At 40.3% G+C, this 19,632-nt stretch overlaps 1 protein-coding gene across 1 annotated transcript in view; it reads left to right on the top strand.

Annotated features, from left to right (window-relative positions):
* The window catches only part of LOC137423501 (single-minded homolog 2), a 169,788-nt gene that overhangs the window by 127,211 nt on the left and 22,945 nt on the right, over positions 1–19,632 (top strand). The window contains exons 6-8 of the mRNA XM_068110743.2: positions 15,024–15,223; positions 15,479–15,585; positions 16,933–17,080. Coding sequence (XP_067966844.1) covers positions 15,024–15,223; positions 15,479–15,585; positions 16,933–17,080 — 455 coding nt within the window. The remainder of the gene's footprint in view (positions 1–15,023; positions 15,224–15,478; positions 15,586–16,932; positions 17,081–19,632) is intronic.

Below are 19,632 nucleotides of genomic sequence, written 5' to 3'. Positions count from 1 at the left end.
GATTCTTACATGTTAAGTTATTACCTTTTAGACTTTAGAGGCACAACACCAACGGCATTTATCGTTTAAGTCTCAACATGACGTCCTTTGGAAACGTTTCATCCAGAACGTCTGAAACGCACCACCAGAAATGGACTCCTGGGCTCACAATTCGGTTATAGACACTTCCATTGACGTGCTGTGCCGACAGATCGGTATGATTTTATATATGCTCGGTGTGTGTGTGTGTATGTATGTATGTATGTATGTATATATATATATATTCCAGTTTTTATTGAAATTTACGCATTTAATGTCTCACTGTACTCTGAAATTAAGCACAGAACAAATAAACAATTGGAGATAAAAAAGAAATCATAGAATCATTTTGTTTAACAAAATGCAATTTTAATTTTTGACTCGGCAAAGTCGCCACCTTTTGCAGATATAACCGCCGAACTCACTCGTGGCATTCTTTCGACAATGGAAATCAAATATTGTTCGGCTAGTTCTTCCCAACACTGTTGCAGAAGTTCCCACAAATGTGTTGCACTTGTAGGTTGCTTTGCTTTCACCCTTCTGTCCAGTTCATCCCAAACCAGCTCCATGGGGTTTATGTCTGGAGACTGTGCTGGCCATTCCATGATTTGAAGCCTACCGTCTTGTTCTTTTCCTCGAAGGTAGTTTTGACATAGCCTGGAGGTGTGTTTAGGGTCATTATCTTGCTGTAGGATGAACCCCTGACCAACTAGGTGTACACCAGAGGGTATTGCATGGCGCTGCAAAATGCTGTGGTAGCCCTTTTGGTTCAGGGTGCCAGTCACTCTGTGCAAGTCGCTGACTCTGGATCCAGCAAAAGAGCCCCAGACCATCACGCTTCCTCCTCCATGTTTGACAGTTGGTGCCACACACTGAGGAACCATCCTTTCGCCTACTCGCCGGCTTCCAAAAACCCTGCGTGATGAACCAAAGATTTCAAATTTTGATTCATCGGTCCATAAGACCTTCTTCGAGTCTTCAGTAGGCCACTGGCGGTGCTTCATGGCCCAGGCAAGCCTCTTTTTCTTATTTTGCCATCTCAGCAATGGCTTTCTTACTGCCACTCGACCTGTCAAACCTGCAGCTCGAAGTCTTCTCCTTACAGTTGAAACCGAGACTAGCTTACTTCGACCAGTGTTAAACTGTGCTTGAAGTTGTTGTCCTGTGAGCCGCCTATCACGCAAGCTGTTGACTCTCAGAAACTTGTCTTCTGATTCTGTTGTGGCTTTGGGTCTGCCAGAACTCTTCCTGTCAGAGTTTCCTCCATTTTCCAATATACTACTTCCTGCAGTGCAATATTGTCCAAATAATGCTTCAGAAGGTGTAATAACAGTCTGTTCCAATACTGCTTTGATACAGACAGGGGGGTTGTAATCAAGTAATCGGCAGAGGTTGGGACACCTGTAGGAATTGTTTGCATCAACTTTCAAGGCTTAATTTACTTACATTACTGCAGAACAGCTGTAAGTTGTTAACCCATTACTTTTTCCCTGAAGAAGGACTTTTTTTTACAATATAACTGCAATTTACATTATTTTCCCGTTTTTGCTAACCTAAACTTTTTTTAAACCTCGAGCAGTTTACTGCTTACCTTTGTACCATTTCAGGTTATTCACTGAGCTTGAATTGCTTAAATTTCAATAAAACTGCAAAAATTGAGGTGTTCTAAAACTTTTGACATGTATATACATGTATATATTTGTGTATGTATGTATATACCATATATGTGTGTGTATATATATATATATATATATATATATATATATATATATATATATATACACACACACACACATACACATACACATACATACATACATCCATCCATCTATCCATATATTTCACCTGGAGAATTGCTTCTCTACTTCTTAAAATTGAATAGTCAAGGCTCATTTTGGACTAAAAGACAAACTATCACATTGCTTGGAGAATTTCAAACTTTAACTTGCTGCATCGGACCCCTTTTATGGAGCCAATCACATGTTGTTTCATAAATTCTTATCCCTCATTTCATAACGTTGCCAGTAAACCTCAAAATGATGCAGCAATTTCTTGGAACCGTGAACGATTTGTTCCACGCATTTCCAGAGGCCAATTGGATTCCGACCTCATCTCTGTGCCAGAATGCTGTGCGGCCTCTCTGATTTGGAAATATAACTTTTGAGGTTTTCCCGAACACTGGGGTTGATAAAGGACCATTTTCCTCTGTGATGTTTGCACTCCTTTATTAAATGTAATGAGTAAACATGCATGTGTATGTTACCTGCATCATAATGTCACTTCCCATTTACAATGTCAATTGAACACAGTGAATGTCCGTTACCGTCTATCTATCTTGTGCCAAACTGCTCTGCCAGTATGCTTGATACTCGAGCAGCATTCTCTAACGTGAGATGCCATGTCATCGTGCTTGTGGGTGAGTGGGGTAATAGGGAGAAGGAAGATGTGAGGACCCTGCTGACAGTCATGTTGGACCAATGTTGGGGTTGGGTTGACATCGTTGTGATTGGTCATCCGCACATTATGAACATTGGTTAAGTATTTGCTCAAAGACGGAAAAAACCGGTTGGCCTTGTGGATACTGATGGTGTTCTGATACTGAACGTGTTCAGTTAGTCAAGGTAACACGTCAAGGATGGGCTGATGTTGACAGGAGTGTGATTCCCAATGTAAAATATTGCAGTTTGTCTAAAAGCCAAGAAAACTTCTTTCCTGGAAGTCCTTGCAGTGTCCATATGTTTTATACATCTCCCACCTCCCCCCAAGCCCTCTCCCTCCCACAGTTCTCTCGATGTCCCTGCTCTCAAATGTTGTGTTTGTGTCCTTCCCCCTCTCTCCCCACCTTGTCTACCACTCCCCTTATTTTGTGTTTTATGTGTCGGTTTGACTTTCTGTGTGATTAATGTTAGCTCTTTCACGAGCCTCGACCTTGTATACCAAAAAAAAAAAAACTGCTAACAACAGACCAACATTTGCTCGATGATCAAATTGACGTTGGCCCAATAGAATAGGCCTATGATTGTCCAACGTGGACGTGTCAGCTGGGAAAGGAAAGAAGAGAGGGTGAGAATGGGGAAAGTGAAAGCTGCCGGGTGATAAATTGCAACAATGTTTTTATCTGCTTAAGGTAGGAATTGTATACTGGACCGATATTTCCATTCATTAATCTCCCTTTGCAGGACCTAAGATTCCACAGCTCGACGGATTTTAGAATTACAAATTTCTGCCCTGACCGACCACTGCGCTCCTTGTCACTCATCAGACCTTCATGACACAGACTGCAGCAGCTTGCTTGCTGGAATTTTTAAGAACTAGAATGGCACTCGGTAGAGCGTATACATCCGCCAGGCTGAACAGTTCATTTTGTATCCCACAGATAAGCCGGATCTGGATTCGGACATGAACCAAAATTTATTTACCTTGTTCTTGTCACCGACCAAAAGCCTGGTGTTGGCTTAGCGGTTAGGGTGCCGGCTTGGGATCAGAGGATCCTGGGTTCGAATCCCGATCGATCGCTAAATTAACACACGGGGGGTTGACTCAGCCTGTCATCCTTCCAAGGTCGGCAAATTGAGTACCAGCTTGCTGGGATGAATGATCACGGTGTGTACCCCGATTTAGAATAGGTACACCGTATCCCTGCGCATCGTAAGAGGTGACCAAGGGTTGGCGTCAGGAAGGGCATCCGGCCATAAAAACATTGCCTCAAACAGGGAACCATGATTGTCATGGGGCCCACAAGGCTAACCCCCGCTCTAGTGGGGAAAATGGCCTTAAAACGATCATTCATTCATATATTGTCACCTACCCAACTCAACCACCAAGTTTTGTCATAATCTGTCCACAACCTTTTGAAATATCATGCTACATATTGTTTTTGGCCTTTTCTCTCAATGGTGAAGAATCACTTGGAAAAATAAAAATTTTAAATCCTGCTCACAGACTGAAAAACAAACAGGCAGCCTCGGTCCACCTTTGGCAGCGGAGGTAAATATGGTCCGACTATATAATTCCCTCATGGACCTTTCTGACCTAAATATCCCATGGTAACTTTCAAAATACTCTGAGGGATGTAGTTTGTAGTTGACAAGAAACGTTTGAGGCATTGCTCCAGGTTAAATTCTTGCCTCCCGTTTTATGGCTTTTCATGTCATGGTCTGTGTCATCAAAGGATGGTCCGTGACAGAGTGGTTCTGTGGTTTGACAACAAGACAGATTCGCTGAAATCCCTTCATGTCAAGATAGACTGCACCGACTTCGGCAGAGGAAGCCAGTCATTCACCATTTGGACTGGATAGCCATGTGAACTCTGAGATAATTTTGTACTGTACCGGCTTGGGATCCCAGGATCCTGAGTTTGAATCCCGGTCGATCGCTGAATTAACACCAGGGGGGTTGACTCAGCCTGTCGTCCTTCTGAGGTCGGCAAATTGAGTACCAGTTCACTGGTAATTCCCTGTGTGTCGCAAGAGGCGACTAACAGGGTTGGCGACAGGAAGGGCATCCGGCTATAAAACATTGCTTCAAAAAGGGGACCAAGGTGCCCGAAAAAGGCCAACCCCCGCTCTGCAGGGAAACATGGCCTCGAAAGGTGGTAGTAGGTAGTATATAACCAAACGTTTTCAACCCAGGTTTCTTTACCATAACTACTGCAAATCGAGTTGTGGTTGGTATTAAAATGAACACAGACAATGCCCTCCATAAGTATTGGAACAGTGAAGTAAAATTTGTTATTATTACTATATATTCAAGAAATTTGGATTTGAGATCAAAACAAGAATATGAGGCGAGAGTACAGAAGGTCTTTTTTTAATTTCTCGGTATTTATATGTTATATATGTTTTACCATTGCAGAACAATAACACTTTTTATGTTCAGTCCCCCCATTTTAGTTAAGTAAGTATTGGAACAAATGACTGACAGGTGTTTCTTGCTGCTCAGGTGTTTTGTGTTGCATTGATTGTTCACACATAAGAGCTGTAAATGTCTAGTCTTGATTTTAGCTTTTGCTTTTGCCTTGGGAGTTTTCCTTTAGAATCAGTTGGCATAAACCATCATGAAGACTAGAGAAGTCTATGAAAGAAAAGCAAACAATTCTGTAGCTGAAAGAACATAATAATGAAATTAGAACCATAGCACAAAAATTGGGCAGAGGTAATACAATTTGGAATATCTTGAAAAATAAATAAACCACTAGTGTACTTAGCAATAGACAATGGCCAGGTCAGCCAAGGAAAACAACTGCAGGTGATGACAGAAAAAATCTTCAGATCTGTGAAGAAAACCCCTAAAACACCCGTCAGTGACATCACCAACAATCTCCTGAGTGCAGGGGTGGAAGTATCACAATCTACTGTTCGCAGAAGACTTCGACAGCAGAATTGAAAAGGCTACACTGGAAGATGCAAAGCGCTCATCAGCACCAAAAATAGGCCAGATTATAATTTGCTAAGTGCAGAGATAAGTCAGTAGAGTTCTGGAACAAAGTTTTATGGACAGATGAGACCAAGATAAACCTTTACGAAAGCGATGGAAAGGTGAAAGTGTGGAGAAAGGAAGGGAACTGCAAAGGATCCAAAGCATACCACCTCATCTGTGAAGTATGGTGGAGGTGTTATGGCTTGGGCTTGCAAGACTGCTTATGGAACTGGCTCATTCATCTTTATTGATGATGTAACTAATGATTGCAGCAGCAGAATGAATTTGGAAGTGTATAGGAACATTTTTTTTTCTGCCTACATGACCGGTCAAAAGTTTTAGATCACCTGAATTTAACCAGTTTTTATTGAAATTTATGCAGTTTAATGTCTCAATGTACTCTGAAATGAAGCAGAGAACAAATAAACAATTGGAGATTAAAAAAGAAATCATAGAATCATTTTGTTTAACAAAATTTAATTTTAATTTTTGACTCAGCAAAGTAGCCACCTTTTGCAGATATAACCGCCGAACACACTCGTGGCATTCTTTCTACAATGGAAATCAAATATTGTTCGGGAAGTTCTTCCCAACACTGTTGCAGAAGTTCCCACAAATGTGTTGCACTTGTAGGTTACTTTGCTTTCACCGTTCTGTCCAGTTAATCCCAAACCAGCTCGATGAGGTTTACGTCTGGAGACCGTGCTGGCCATTCCATGATTTGAAGCTGACCGTCTTGTTCTTTTCCTCGAAAGTAGTTTTGATATATATATTGATAGATAGATAGATATATTGATATATATATATATATATATATATATATATATATATATATATATATATATATATATATATATATATTGTTACGGACCGCGGATAGGATGTTGTTTTGCCGAGCGGATGGCGCCGCGGCCCTAACAGTTACCCCGACTAACCCGATTCCTGGACGTTGGCCAAAATCGCGCCACAGATATTCAATATGGAAACCTCTAAAGCGACCGAATGTAAAGAGGAAGAAGAAGACGTACAGAAGAATAACAGGATTTATTATTTACACACACTAAAGCAAAAGGAGCAGGCAAGGTTATATATAGGGAAAATGGAAAAAGCAGGTGACACAGTGAAAATACTAGCTTAACTATACAAGCTTAACTTATTCCCTGGGACAAGACAAACAAAACAAACTCACATACACAAGAAGGATGGAATGGCAGGAATGAATGCTGGAAGGAGGAATGGGAAGGTTCAGCTGGGGCAGATGGTTCGGGCTTGATCCCGCACGGGACGTCGGGCTGGACCTCGATGGCCACCGATGCCACCGCAATCTGGTTCCCGCGGGGTAACGGGTCGAAGTGGCCTGGTGGAGTCAACTGCTGGTGGAGCCAAAACTACTGGTGGGGCGCAACTCTTTCGTTGCACTTCTTGTTTCGCACTTCTGTCAAAGGCTTCCCCGCGCTTCTCTCGCACTTCTCCGAACTCATCTGCTGCCTCAATCGTCTGCTCGTGCCGCTGTGTCGACGTCGCCTGCTTTGCCAGGACTCGTCTCGTCTGAGGTGGGGGCGTCTTCTGCGGGTTATATATGCCACGCCCCTGAACCTTCGCGAACCTCCTTGATGTTTCTCTCCACACCCTCTCCAAGTCCAACCCCTTGTTCTTGGTTGGTTGAGTGGGGCTGACTCACTCCTCCCCTCTATGACGAGGTGGGGACACGCCTTTCTTCCCCGACCCGAGCACATGTTCAATGGCGGCAATTGCAGCAAACCGCCCAATTCAGTCGGAAAAGGATGCAAAAAGGGGAATGCAGTTGGTAATGGAGGCTTTGAGGGAATTGAAAGGGGATCTATCTTATGTAATTCAGTGCAATGGAGTATTAAGTTAATGGAAGACAAGGCCTTACCCTAATACACATAATAAGGAAATAACTACTGAACAGGGATATATGGTGTCCTTCGTGTATGCTTTATGGAATTAACTACGGGAACGCCCTTTGATCTTTATACAACAACAATTGCAGGAAGGAGGGTGACATTTTACCACAACAAAAAAAAAAAAAACATTCTCATATCCACAACAATATATATATATATATATATATATATATATATATATATATATATATATATACATATATATATATATATATATACATATATATATATATATATATATATATATATATATATATATATATATATACATACATACATACATACATACATACATACATACATATATATATATATATATATATATATATATATATATATATATATATATATATATATATATATATATATATATATATATATATATATATATATATATATATATATATATATATATATACAGACTTGGCACTTAATATGGAATATTTTTTTTGTGGGGGTGAACTTACTTTTCAAGATGTCTTAGAACCAAAAGTTCATTGGAATTATGTTGAAATTATTCTAGATTTTGTTAATGTGACCTTTAAACGAAACAAAAACCACATTTGACATTTCGAAACAAATAAATTGATCCTTGAAAGTGATGTAAACTGATATCGAACTCAATTCATGGACAGTACTGTGTTAAACTTCTGTACGTTTTCCAGAAGTATCTCTTTATTTTGCACATTAGCCAAAAAATTTTTTGACAAAAACAAAAGTTAAATTACGACTGGGATTACGGACAGTAAAATTACAGTTCAGTACTTCGTGTAACCCCCACGAGCATTCAGGAGAGCACGTACACATTGAGGCATGCTGTTCATGAGATGTGCCAAGGTTTGGACAGGAATCGCTTGCCATGCAGTGACAATAGCCTGCTGCAATTCACGCACAGAGGTCGGCTGCTGGTCCAAGTGGTCGATTTGACGCGTTAATTCTGCCCACAAGTTCTCTATCGGATTCATATCCGGGGACATGGCAGACCACTCCATATGCTCTACACCACGGTCAGCAAGAAAGTGTTGGATCATGCGAGCACGATGAGGCCGTGCATTGTCATCTTGGAAGACAAAGTTTCCTCGAAAGGCTGCATGAGCAAATGGAAGCAATGTTTCTTCCAGAATGGCCCTGTACTTGAACTTGTTCAGGTTTCCATTCAGAACAACCAGGTCAGTTTTGCCCCCTGCATGAAAAGCAGCCAAAACGGTCACCCCACCACCTCCAGCTTGGACTCTTGGCACTATACAATCTTTGCTGTAGGCTTCATGCACTTGTCTGCGCACTCGGATGTGGCCATCTTGACGATAGACCAGAAATCTAGACTCGTCACTGAAGATCACGTGATTCCAGTGTCCTGGCTGCCATTGGCGGTGCTCTCTGGGCCACTGCAATCGGCGCTGGCGGTGTTGTCTGGTCAGGCGTGGCTTTCTCAGGGGATGCTTGGCACGATAGCCTGCTTGAACCAGTCGTTGGTTGACTAGCCTTCTGGATACAGGCACATTTGTCAGTTGCTGCCACTCAGCCCTAAGCCGATTAGCTGACTTGGTACGGCCATTGCGGACTTACCGGTGTAGCTGGCGATCATCCCTCCTTGTGGTGCTGCGGGGACGTCCTGGCCTCGGTATTGGAGTTGGGACACCCCTCTGAGCATTTCGTTTCAGGATCTTTGACACGTGACCTTGAGTGATGCCGTACTGCCGAGCAATAGCACGCTGTTTCATGCCGTAATGTCGTAAAGCCATCACTCCATGACAAACAGCATTGTCGAGTTGACGGACCATCTCCAGAGGAAGCTGCAATAACTTTTGGAGACGTGCAGCAGTTGTTTTCCACTAATACAGAACGCAACAACCCCTGTATACCCGACTGTGAAGCCAATCATCAAATGCACCTGTCCGTACATTTTGCCACGCCACCTGTGATATAATCCTGTTGTTGACTTCTTGCTGCGACAGACAATCAGTGACATGGTTCGTTTAACAAATAAATCACCAAAGTGTAAAAGAACTCACCAGATTGATATACTGAGTTAAGAAAGTAAACCTGTCAAGAAAAAAATAAATTCCATATTAAATGCCAAGTCTGTATATATATACATATATACATATATACTGTATATATATATATATGTAAATATATTGATATATATGTCCTGTGTTGTCACTGAACTACTTTCTCAAACTTTTGTGAAATCGTACCAAACTTTTGGAATATATATACAGTATATATATTGATATCTATATTTATATCTGTGCAGCGTCTGTCCTGTGTTGTCACTGAACTACTTTCTCAAACTTTTGTGAAATCGTACCAAACTTTTGGAATGCACATATCTCTCCCGTCGGTATGTCCTAAGGGTATTTGTTTTGAAAAAATTCCCAAATTTTTTTTTTTTTGGGGGGGGAATTGTTTTGGGGAATTTTTTATTTTCAACTTCAATTGTTTATAAAATGTGATATCACGTATATTACAAATACATTTGTGCAAAATAATTGTTTGAATTATGATTGGTTTAAACCATGATAAAACGGCAACTCGGGTACAGTCATTTATCTATACTAGGGCGTGCCCGTACGTGGGTGCAAAAAAACATGCGTGCAAACAACAACAACAAAAAAAAACTTTGAAACCACGTGGCAGTAACGACCACAGAACCCCCCCCCCCCTCTATTTACATGAAATGGTTTGGTCCATTCGCAAAGCCAAAGCGAACGGCTTGCGAGTACGGTAGAACCCCCCCCCCCCTCTATTTACATGAAATGGTTTGGTCCATTCGCAAAGCCAAAGCGAACGGCTTGCGAGTACGGTGACCATACCTTGGGAACCACTTGTCCGATTAATTTCAAACCTTGAAAAGGCACATCCTCGGGTCCCCAGCAATATACCTGGTAAGTTTCAAGTATATCGGACCCGTGGTTGTCGAGAAACAGCGGTCACAGACAAACACACACACACACACACACACACACACAGACACACACACATACACACAGAGATTACTGGAATTATAGATAGACTAGGACGTGCCCGTACGTGGGTGCCCGTTCCTTGGTGCGGCCCAGCATCTAGTCGAGACCCAGTCACCCAGGCCGATCACCCATTCCGACCCCAAATTCCTCATCGACGATAACTAAACAATATATTATATGAATCGCACCGTACATACCTCCTTCTAGATCTTGTTCTTGTCTTGATATACTCACTCAGGCGCACTCTATCACGACTGAGTCCTCCCAGCTCCTCCAAATGGCGCCCGCTACGCCTCGAATTACTATCCGCGCACGCGCTCTCACATCGGCCACGCCTACGCAACAACATCTTCTGTGATTGGCTGGCCTACCCCGCAACCTGTTCTGTGATTAGTTTGGTAAATAAATCGCCATAGCTCGGTAACTACTTCTCCGATTAATATGAAACCTTGAAAAGGCACATCCTCAGGTCCCCAGCAATATACCTGGCAAGTTTCAAGTATATCGGACCCGTGGTTGTCGAGAAACAGCGGTCACAGACACACAGACACACACACATACACACACACACACATACACACACACATACACACAGAGATTACTGGAATTATAGATAGATATCTACACATCTGGGCAGTGTCTGTGTTGTCACTTAACGACTCCCTCAAACTTTTGTTTCTGTGGTTGTGAAGTGTTTTTAATATCGTTGTGGTGGTCTTGAATCACGTGGTGGTGAGGTATTTTGAATTATGTGGTGGTGAGGTGTTTTTAAATTATGTGGTGGTGAGGTGTTTTTAAATCACATGGTGGTGAGCTATTTATAATTATGCGGTGGTGAGGTGTTTTTAATTATGCGGTGGTGAGGTGTTTTGAATTACATGGTGGTGAGGTATTTATAATTACGTGGTGGTGAGGTGTTTTTAATTATGCAGTGGTGACGTGTTTTGAATTACATGGTGGTGAGATATTTATAATTACGTGGTGGTGAGGTGTTTTTAATTATGCAGTGGTGAGGTGTTTTGAATTAGTTGGTGATGTGTTTTGAATTACGTGGTGGTGAGGTGTTTTGAATTACTTGGTGGTGAGGTGTTTTTAAATGACGTGGTGGTGAGGTGTTTTTAATTTCGTGGCTGTTGGGTGTTTTGAATTACTTGGTGGTGAGGTGTTTTTAAATGACGTGGTGGTGAGGTGTTTTTAATTTCGTGGCTGTGAGGTGTTTTGAATTACTTGGTGGTGAGGTGTTTTTAAATGACGTGGTGGTGAGGTGTTTTTAATTTCGTGGCTGTGAGGTGTTTTGAATTACTTGGTGGTGAGGTGTTTTTATATGACGTGGTGGTGAGGTGTTTTTAATTTCGTGGTGGTGATGTGTTTTGAATTACTTGGTGGTGAGGTGTTTTTAAATGACGTGGTGGTATGTTTTTAATTTCGTGGCTGTGAGGTGTTTTTATTACGTGTTTTATGGCTGTGAGGTGTTTTTAATTTCGTGGTGGTGAGGTGTTTTTATTACGTGTTTTTTTATGGCTGTGAGGTGTTTTTATTGCGTGTTTTATGGCTGTGAGGTGTTTTCAATTTAGTGGTGGTGAGGTGTTTTCTATTTCGTGGTGGTGAGGTGTTTTTATTACGTGTTTTTTTTTATGGCTGTGAGGTGTTTTCAATTTAGTGGTGGTGAGGTGTTTTCTATTTCGTGGTGGTGAGGTGTTTTTATTACGTGTTTTTTTTATGGCTGTGAGGTGTTTTTGTTACGTGTTTTATGGCTGAGGTGTTTTCAATTTAGTGGTGGTGAGGTGTTTTCTATTTCGTGGTGGTGAGGTGTTTTTATTACGTGTTTTATGGCTGTGAGGTGTTTTCAATTTCGTGGTGGTGAGGTGTTTTCAATTTCGTGGTGGTGAGGTGTTTTTATTACGTGTTTTATGGCTGTGAGGTGTTTTCAATTTAGTGGTGGTGAGGTGTTTTCTATTTCGTGGTGGTGAGGTGTTTTTATTACGTGTTTTATGGCTGTGAGGTGTTTTCAATTTCGTGGTGGTGAGGTGTTTTCAATTTCGTGGTGGTGAGGTGTTTTTATTACGTGTTTTATGGCTGTGAGGTGTTTTAAATTACTTGGTGGTGAGGTGTTTTGAATTACGTGGTGGTGAGGTATTTTGAATTACGTGGTGGTGAGGTGTAATCGTCCCAAACTTCCAGTCTGCACCTTCCCCTCCCATCGGTATGTGCTGAGGGGTTCTTTCTTGAAAAAACAACATTCAACCTAAATCTTCAACCTAAATTGCCTATAAAAATGTAATATCACAAACACAACAAATACATTTGTGCAAAGTAATTGTTGTACACCGCACCTTTCCTATGCCATCTCCAGGCATTGCAAATCGTCATTGCCGGGCACCGAAGGGGGCTCAGCAGTGACGCACGCTGAAAGGGAGTACTCAGTTTTCACTCTGGTTGTTTGTTTTCTTTCTTGGTTTCTTTCTTGTTTTCTTTCTTGTTTGTTTTCTTGTTTTCTTGTTTGTTTGTTTGTTTGTCCGGACGATATCTCAGCCATCAGCCATTATCAGCCATACATCCTTTGAGCTAGGAAGCTAAAATTTCGGCACAGTAGTGAGCAAGTCCTTTGTCAAAACTGTATTTTTTGTTTTTTTGAATAATCAATTAATTGAGGAGTTATTTAATTATTAGCGATTAATTAAGTACTTATTTAATTCATCAAATTGCCTTTCTCTTCTGACCATTAACTCAGGCACCTTTTGAGTTATGAAGCTGATATTTGGACATGCCAATGACCAGGTGATTTGGCTGCAAAGGCTATTTTTGATTTATTAATTAATCAATTAATCGATTAATCGATTAATTATTTAATTATTCAATTAATGACTAAAAAAATTTTTTTTTTTAGTTACAGATTCTGATGAAATGGTGGTGGTTTATGTGTTCCCTGACAGAATTGATTAATAATTTCATTTTTTTATGATTATTATTTATTTATTTTCATTATTAATCATTTATTTATCTTCTTTCTCATTTGGCCAATATCTCAGGCACCTTTTGAGCTCAGAAGCTAATATTTGGACATGAGTGACCAAGTGATGTGGCTATCAAGGATATTTTTGATTAATCAAGCAATCAATGTATCGATGAATTATTTAATTATTCGATGAATTACTAAAAAAAAATTTTTTCCCCCAGTTACAGATTCTGATGAAATGGTGGTGGTTTATGTGTTCTGTGACCGAATTGATTGATAATTTAATTTTTTAATGATTATTATTTATTTATTTTCATTATTAATCATTTATTTATTTTCTTTCTCATTTGGCCAATATCTCAGGCACCTTTTGAGCTCGGAAGATAATATTTGGACATGACAGTGACCAAGTGATGTGGCTATCAAGGATATTTTTGATTTATTGATTAATCAAGCAATCAATGTATCGATTAATTATTTAATTATTCGATGAATTACTAAAAAAAATTTTTTTTCCCCCAGTTACAGATTCTGATGAAATGGTGGTGGTTTATGTGTTCTGTGACCGAATTGATTGATAATTTAATTTTTTAATGATTATTATTTATTTATTTTCATTATTAATCATTTATTTATTTTCTTTCTCATTTGGCCAATATCTCAGGCACCTTTTGAGCTCGGAAGCTAATATTTGGACATGACAGTGACCAAGTGATGTGGCTATCAAGGATATTTTTGATTTATTGATTAATCATTTAATCAATTAATCGATTAATTATTTAATTATTCGATTAATTACTTTAAAAAAAAATTCAGTTAGATTCTGATGAAATGGTGGTGGTTTATGTGTTCTGTGACCGAATTGATTAGTAATTTAATTTTTTAATGATTATTATTTATTTATTTTCATTATTAATCATTTATTTATTTTCTTTCTCATTTGGCCAATATCTCAGGCACCTTTTGAGCTGGGAGGCTAATATTTGGACATGACAGTGACCAAGTGATGTGGCTATCAAGGATATTTTTGATTTATTGATTAATCATTTAATCGATTAATTATTTATTGATTAATTGATTAATTATTTATTGATTAATCAATTAATTATTAAATTTTTTATTAATGACTTATTTAATTAAATTTCTAAAAGATACATCTTCGGATGAAGCACTAGTGGTTTAGTTATGCTATGAGCCAATTGATTAAGAAAATATTTTGTGATAATCTTTTATTGATTTTAATTCTACAATTAATCAATCAATTAGCGTACACCTCTCTATGAGCTGTACTGCGGTATTGCCGGGCGCCAAAGGTGCCCCGGCAATGCCGCGCTGTAGGATATTTAATTATTTGGCATGGGGGTGGTGTACTTTGAATGTATCTGTACTTGTTTGTATTATGATTGGTGTAAATCATGACAACACAGCAACTCAGGTAGTCATTATCCTCAGTTAAAATAAGCCCGTTCCTCAGTAACGACGCTTGGTGAGGCGAGCGCAGCGAGCCAAGCCAAGCTAGTATATATATATATATATATACATTGATAAATATTGATATATATCGATATATATCAATATATATATATATATATATATATATATATACGCGTGTATTGTGTTTTATTCAGTGTAATCTTCAAGATCTAATGATCAAATTTCTCAAATACTAAAGTTACCATGATAATTATACTAATTACACCTTTATCTCCATGTTGTCATTTGTGCGGTCTCCAGGTGATCCACTGTAGCGGGTATCTGAAGGTCCGACCATGCTCCCTGGACGTCTCCCCGTATGAAGGCTGCTATCAGAACGTAGGTCTGGTTGCCGTGGGACATTCTCTTCCACCCAGCGCCATCACCGAAATCAAGTTGCACAGCAATATGTTCATGTTTCGCGCAAGCCTCGATATGAAACTCATCTTCCTTGACTCAAGGTGATATGTTCGAGATGGAGTATGGCGGTTAGCAATCGAGTAGTGTTGATGGTAAAATAAGTTACAATCCAGCAAGGTTACACTCTGCATTGTGACCTTTAAGTATAGAGTTGCTTATTCCAATGACTTATGAAAGCATCTTCAGCACATGCTGATAGATTACACGGAGCAGAGTCGAGCATCACTAGAAAATGATATAATTTTTCAAAAATGCACCTGTTCATAATGGTTTTATTCTCTGACGTTTTCGTCTAGAGTATCAGAGTTGACAGGCTACGAACCACAGGATCTCATCGAAAAGACCCTTTATCATCATGTGCATGGCTGTGACGTGTTCCACCTTCGATATGCACATCATCTATGTGAGTCGTTGTTACTCTCAGTCACACTTATCCACTTACTTGCCAAACACAGGTTCGATTTCACCAATAACATGCACCTTGGAAAGTTTTAATGGCTGGGATCTTTGCAATTTGCTTACGGTGCATGGTTCCAATTAAGGTGTACCTGGCATTGTGCGATTTTTGGGTGAAAGCCAACACCTTTCCAAGTTCATCTTCGGCCAAGAGCAAGTTCACATTGGTTCGATTTCACCAATTTTCTGCAGATAAAAGCTCACCTTTGGACGAACAAACTTCACTTAAAGTTTGCATCAAAATGTTTTACCCGGACCGTGTGTGTCAAACATCAGCAAGGCTCAGCACCCGCCGTGGTCCTTTTCTACGTAGTTTCCCAGTCCGTGTGCCATGTTTTTACAGTGGTGGTTGAGTTTCCTGACGCCATTGCAAAATGAGTCATGTTTTTGGCCCTGAATCAGTTTTTTGTTTTTTTTTCACTCCTTCCTCACTAATTTTTGGCGTTTGCTTCTCCTCTTCCACCATCATAACCAAGTAGTTTGTGGCTCCTCTTCCTTTTAACGACGAGAGAAATTGACACTTTGTTTGTACTCAGTTTGACCTCAATTTTTGTTTTTTACACCATTGGCTGTGATTTAAAAAAAAAAGAAAAAAAAAAGGGAAAGACTGCAAACCGTCAAGTGGAGAAAAGATGAGCTCTGCAAGAGTTGACTCATTCGTATTCAGCAAATCAAGTGTTCTGGTGAATAAATGTTTGGTCCAGGTGGTTTTTGAAACCTTTGCGGTCGTGGCCTATGGTGGCCCGAGCAATGAGTGGCCGCGGAAGCATTAGCGGTCGTGAGTCGCAGCGGCTTGAGCAGTCTTTGGCTGCGGCGGCATTGCGGTTGCGGGCCATGGCAACCGGATCCAACAAATCTTCAAATTGAACCTTTGGAGCTTGCACATTCCAAGAAGAAGAAGAAGAAAAATTCAGAGGAAAAAAAACCCATCATTCAAGTTGGCTTGCCAAAAATGATATTCTTTCATCAAATGTTGTAAATGTCCCAAAGGAATGTTTGAAGGATTTTGATTATATCATAAAAGACCACAAAACATGTGGAAAGGAATTTGTTACTGTTTGCTGCACGAATAATGTTTTTAAAATCCCAATGAAATGCAATGCTTCAAAAGTATATTAGACCCCGCTGAATCTTCACCATGCGCCATTGTCCTCTCCCACCGTTTCACCACCATGATTGTTTTTTGAAATCCCCCAACAAATGTACTGACAAGTGCTCACAATAACAAGTTGCAATCAGGGCTAACACACACACTCCCCTCTAACCTGGATCCCTGTCCTTGATTCCACCTCAGTGCTGGTGAAAGGCCAGATGACCACCAAGTATTACAGGTTCCTGGCCAAGCACGGTGGCTGGGTGTGGATGCAGAGCTGTGCCACGATCGTCCACAACAGCAGGTCTTCTCGGCCCCACTGCATCGTTAGTGTAAACTACGTTCTCACGTACGTTGGTTTGGACACCGATGACTGTAACGTTCGTGTTCGTTCTTCCATTCACCAAACTAAAGTAAGATGATGTGGGAAAAAAAAAAGTTTTTTTTTTTCCACCAAATCATGTTTTTCTTTTTTGTTTTGTTGTTTTTTTTTCATTCAGCTCCACGACAGGAGGCGCAGAAGTAGCACGCTTACCTTTGACCTGTCTAGTCTGCTTTTGATTTCCGCCCCGACTATAAACTGTCTGATTCGAGCTTTGCAGGCTGCAGTAATAATGTTCCAAAAACCGTTGTATTGCAAAGTGTGCCATCCCTCAGATGGTCGTTATGCTGGGGACCCATCCATTACCATTAGTTTTTGGGCATTAAAGATCCAATGGTGTATTTTGACGAAGAGTAGTAGGCAAGTTATCACCAGCACTCTGAACAAATTACAACTTCCTATTAAATCTACTCCAATTAAATGTCAGCCCTGGTCAGCTAGTTTGGCCTCGTCTTCCTCACGGGTGACTCCACAGGAAGTTGGGATTAATTGTGGCTACAACAGTAGTAATTTGTCTCCTCCACCACCAAAAGTGGGTGGAGGTCATGTTTTCACGACTGTATGTCTGTCTGTTTATTTGGCTGTGAACAGGATATCTCAAAAAGTTGTGGATGGAATATGACAAAACTTGGTGGGTGATTTGGTTAGATGACATGTACAAGCTGATTAGATTTTTGGTTCAGGTCAGCATATCCGGCCTATCAGTGGGATGCAAAACATATACTGTTGAACCTTGCGGAAGTACAGTCACGTGAAAAAATAAGTACACCCCATGTAAAGTTTTGACTTTTTCAACATATTTCAACATACAGCTATTTGATCTTCATTTCAACAATATTGATAGATAAAGGTGATATAATATAACAAATATCATGAAACATTTACATTTTGTAGTCCATTGTATAATTTAAATAAACTTAAATGCAAATTTCGCATGTGGAAAAAGTAAGTACACCCTTGGCTCTTATAGGTGGTATTGCCCCCTTTGGCAGAAACAACCTCAAGTAGGCGTTTCTTATAACTGTCTACCAGTCTCTGACATCGACTGGGAGAAATTTTTGTCCACTCCTCCATGCAGAATTCTTTCAGCTGTGCAATGTTTGAGGGGTTTCTTGCATGCACAGCTCGTTTCAAATCCCCCCACAACATCTCGATGGGATTTAGATCTGGGCTTTGACATGGCCATTCCAGAACCCTCCTTTTCTTTCTTTTCAGCCATTCCTTGGTGGATTTACTGGTATGTTTAGGGTCATTGTCATGTTGCAAGGTCCACCTTTGGTTGAGCTTCAACTTTCCGACAGATGGCCTCACATTATCCTCCAGCACCCTCTGGTACAATGAAGAATTCATAGTGGATTCTATGATGGTGAGCTGCCCAGGCCCTGATGCAGCAAAGCTGCCCCAAACCATAATATTTCCACCACCATGCTTTACAGTTGGTATCACGTTCTTGTGGTCAAATGCTGTCTTTGGTTTTCGCCAAACATGTCTTCTGGTACTGTGTCCAAATAGCTCTACCTTTGACTCCTCTGTCCAGAGCACATTGTTCCAGAAGTGCCAGTCTTTGCCTAGGTGTTCATTGGCAAACTTTAGTCTTGCCCTGATGTTCTTTCTGGACAGCAAAGGTTTCCTCCTGGCACACCTCCCATGTAGATCAAATTTGTGCAGCCTCTTTCTAATGGTAGACTCGTGCACTTTGACATCATCAGTGGTAAGAGCTACCTGTAGGTCCCGTGATGACATTCTGGGCTTCTTAGAGACTTCATTCAGCATCTTGCGGTCTGCTCTCGGGCTGAACTTGCTGGGGCGGCCTGGCCTGAACAAGTTGGCAGTTGTTTGGAATCTTCTCCACTTGTAGATGATCTTCCGGACAGTCGAATGATTGATTTCAAATTGTTTGGAGATCTTTTTAAATCCCTTCCCAGACTCGTAGGCATCAATAACCTTCTTTCTGAAGGCCTCAGAGAGCTCTTTTGATCTAGGCATGGTGATGCCACACACTTCAACAACAAAGAGCAAACCAAACGAAATGTCTGAGGTTTAAATAAGACAGGTTCCTCCAAGATCCTCTCTAACGATGTTCTAATCATTTGCACCTGAGCTGGTGCACCTGATTCTAATTTTAGGTATTTGAAGTAGTGATAAAAATAGGGGTGTACTTACTTTTTCCACACGTGAAATTTGCATTGATGTTTATTTAAATTATACAATGGACTACAAAATGTAAATGTTTCATGACATTTGTTATATTATATCACCTTTATCTGTCAATATTGTTGAAATGAAGATCAATTAGCTGTATGTTGAAATATGGTGAAAAAGTCAAAACTTTACACGGGGTGTACTTACTTTTTCACGTGACTGTATATGCTCTACCGAGTGCCACCGAAGTATGTGCTATGTGCCGTTTTAGTTTATTTATTTATTTAGGAATATTTTGGGTGACATTTTCTTTCATAACTCATGTTTCCCTGTCAGTCCTAAGTGTACCTGAGTTTAGCATCAGGAGTTAACCAAAA

This window comes from Myxine glutinosa, chromosome 3, assembly GCF_964187855.1.
Source record: "Myxine glutinosa chromosome 3, kmMyxGlut1.1, whole genome shotgun sequence".
In the NCBI taxonomy this organism is placed as follows: Eukaryota; Metazoa; Chordata; class Myxini; order Myxiniformes; family Myxinidae; genus Myxine; species Myxine glutinosa.
The sequence above is the reverse complement of the archived record's forward strand: the minus strand, read 5'-3'. Positions and strand labels throughout refer to the sequence as shown.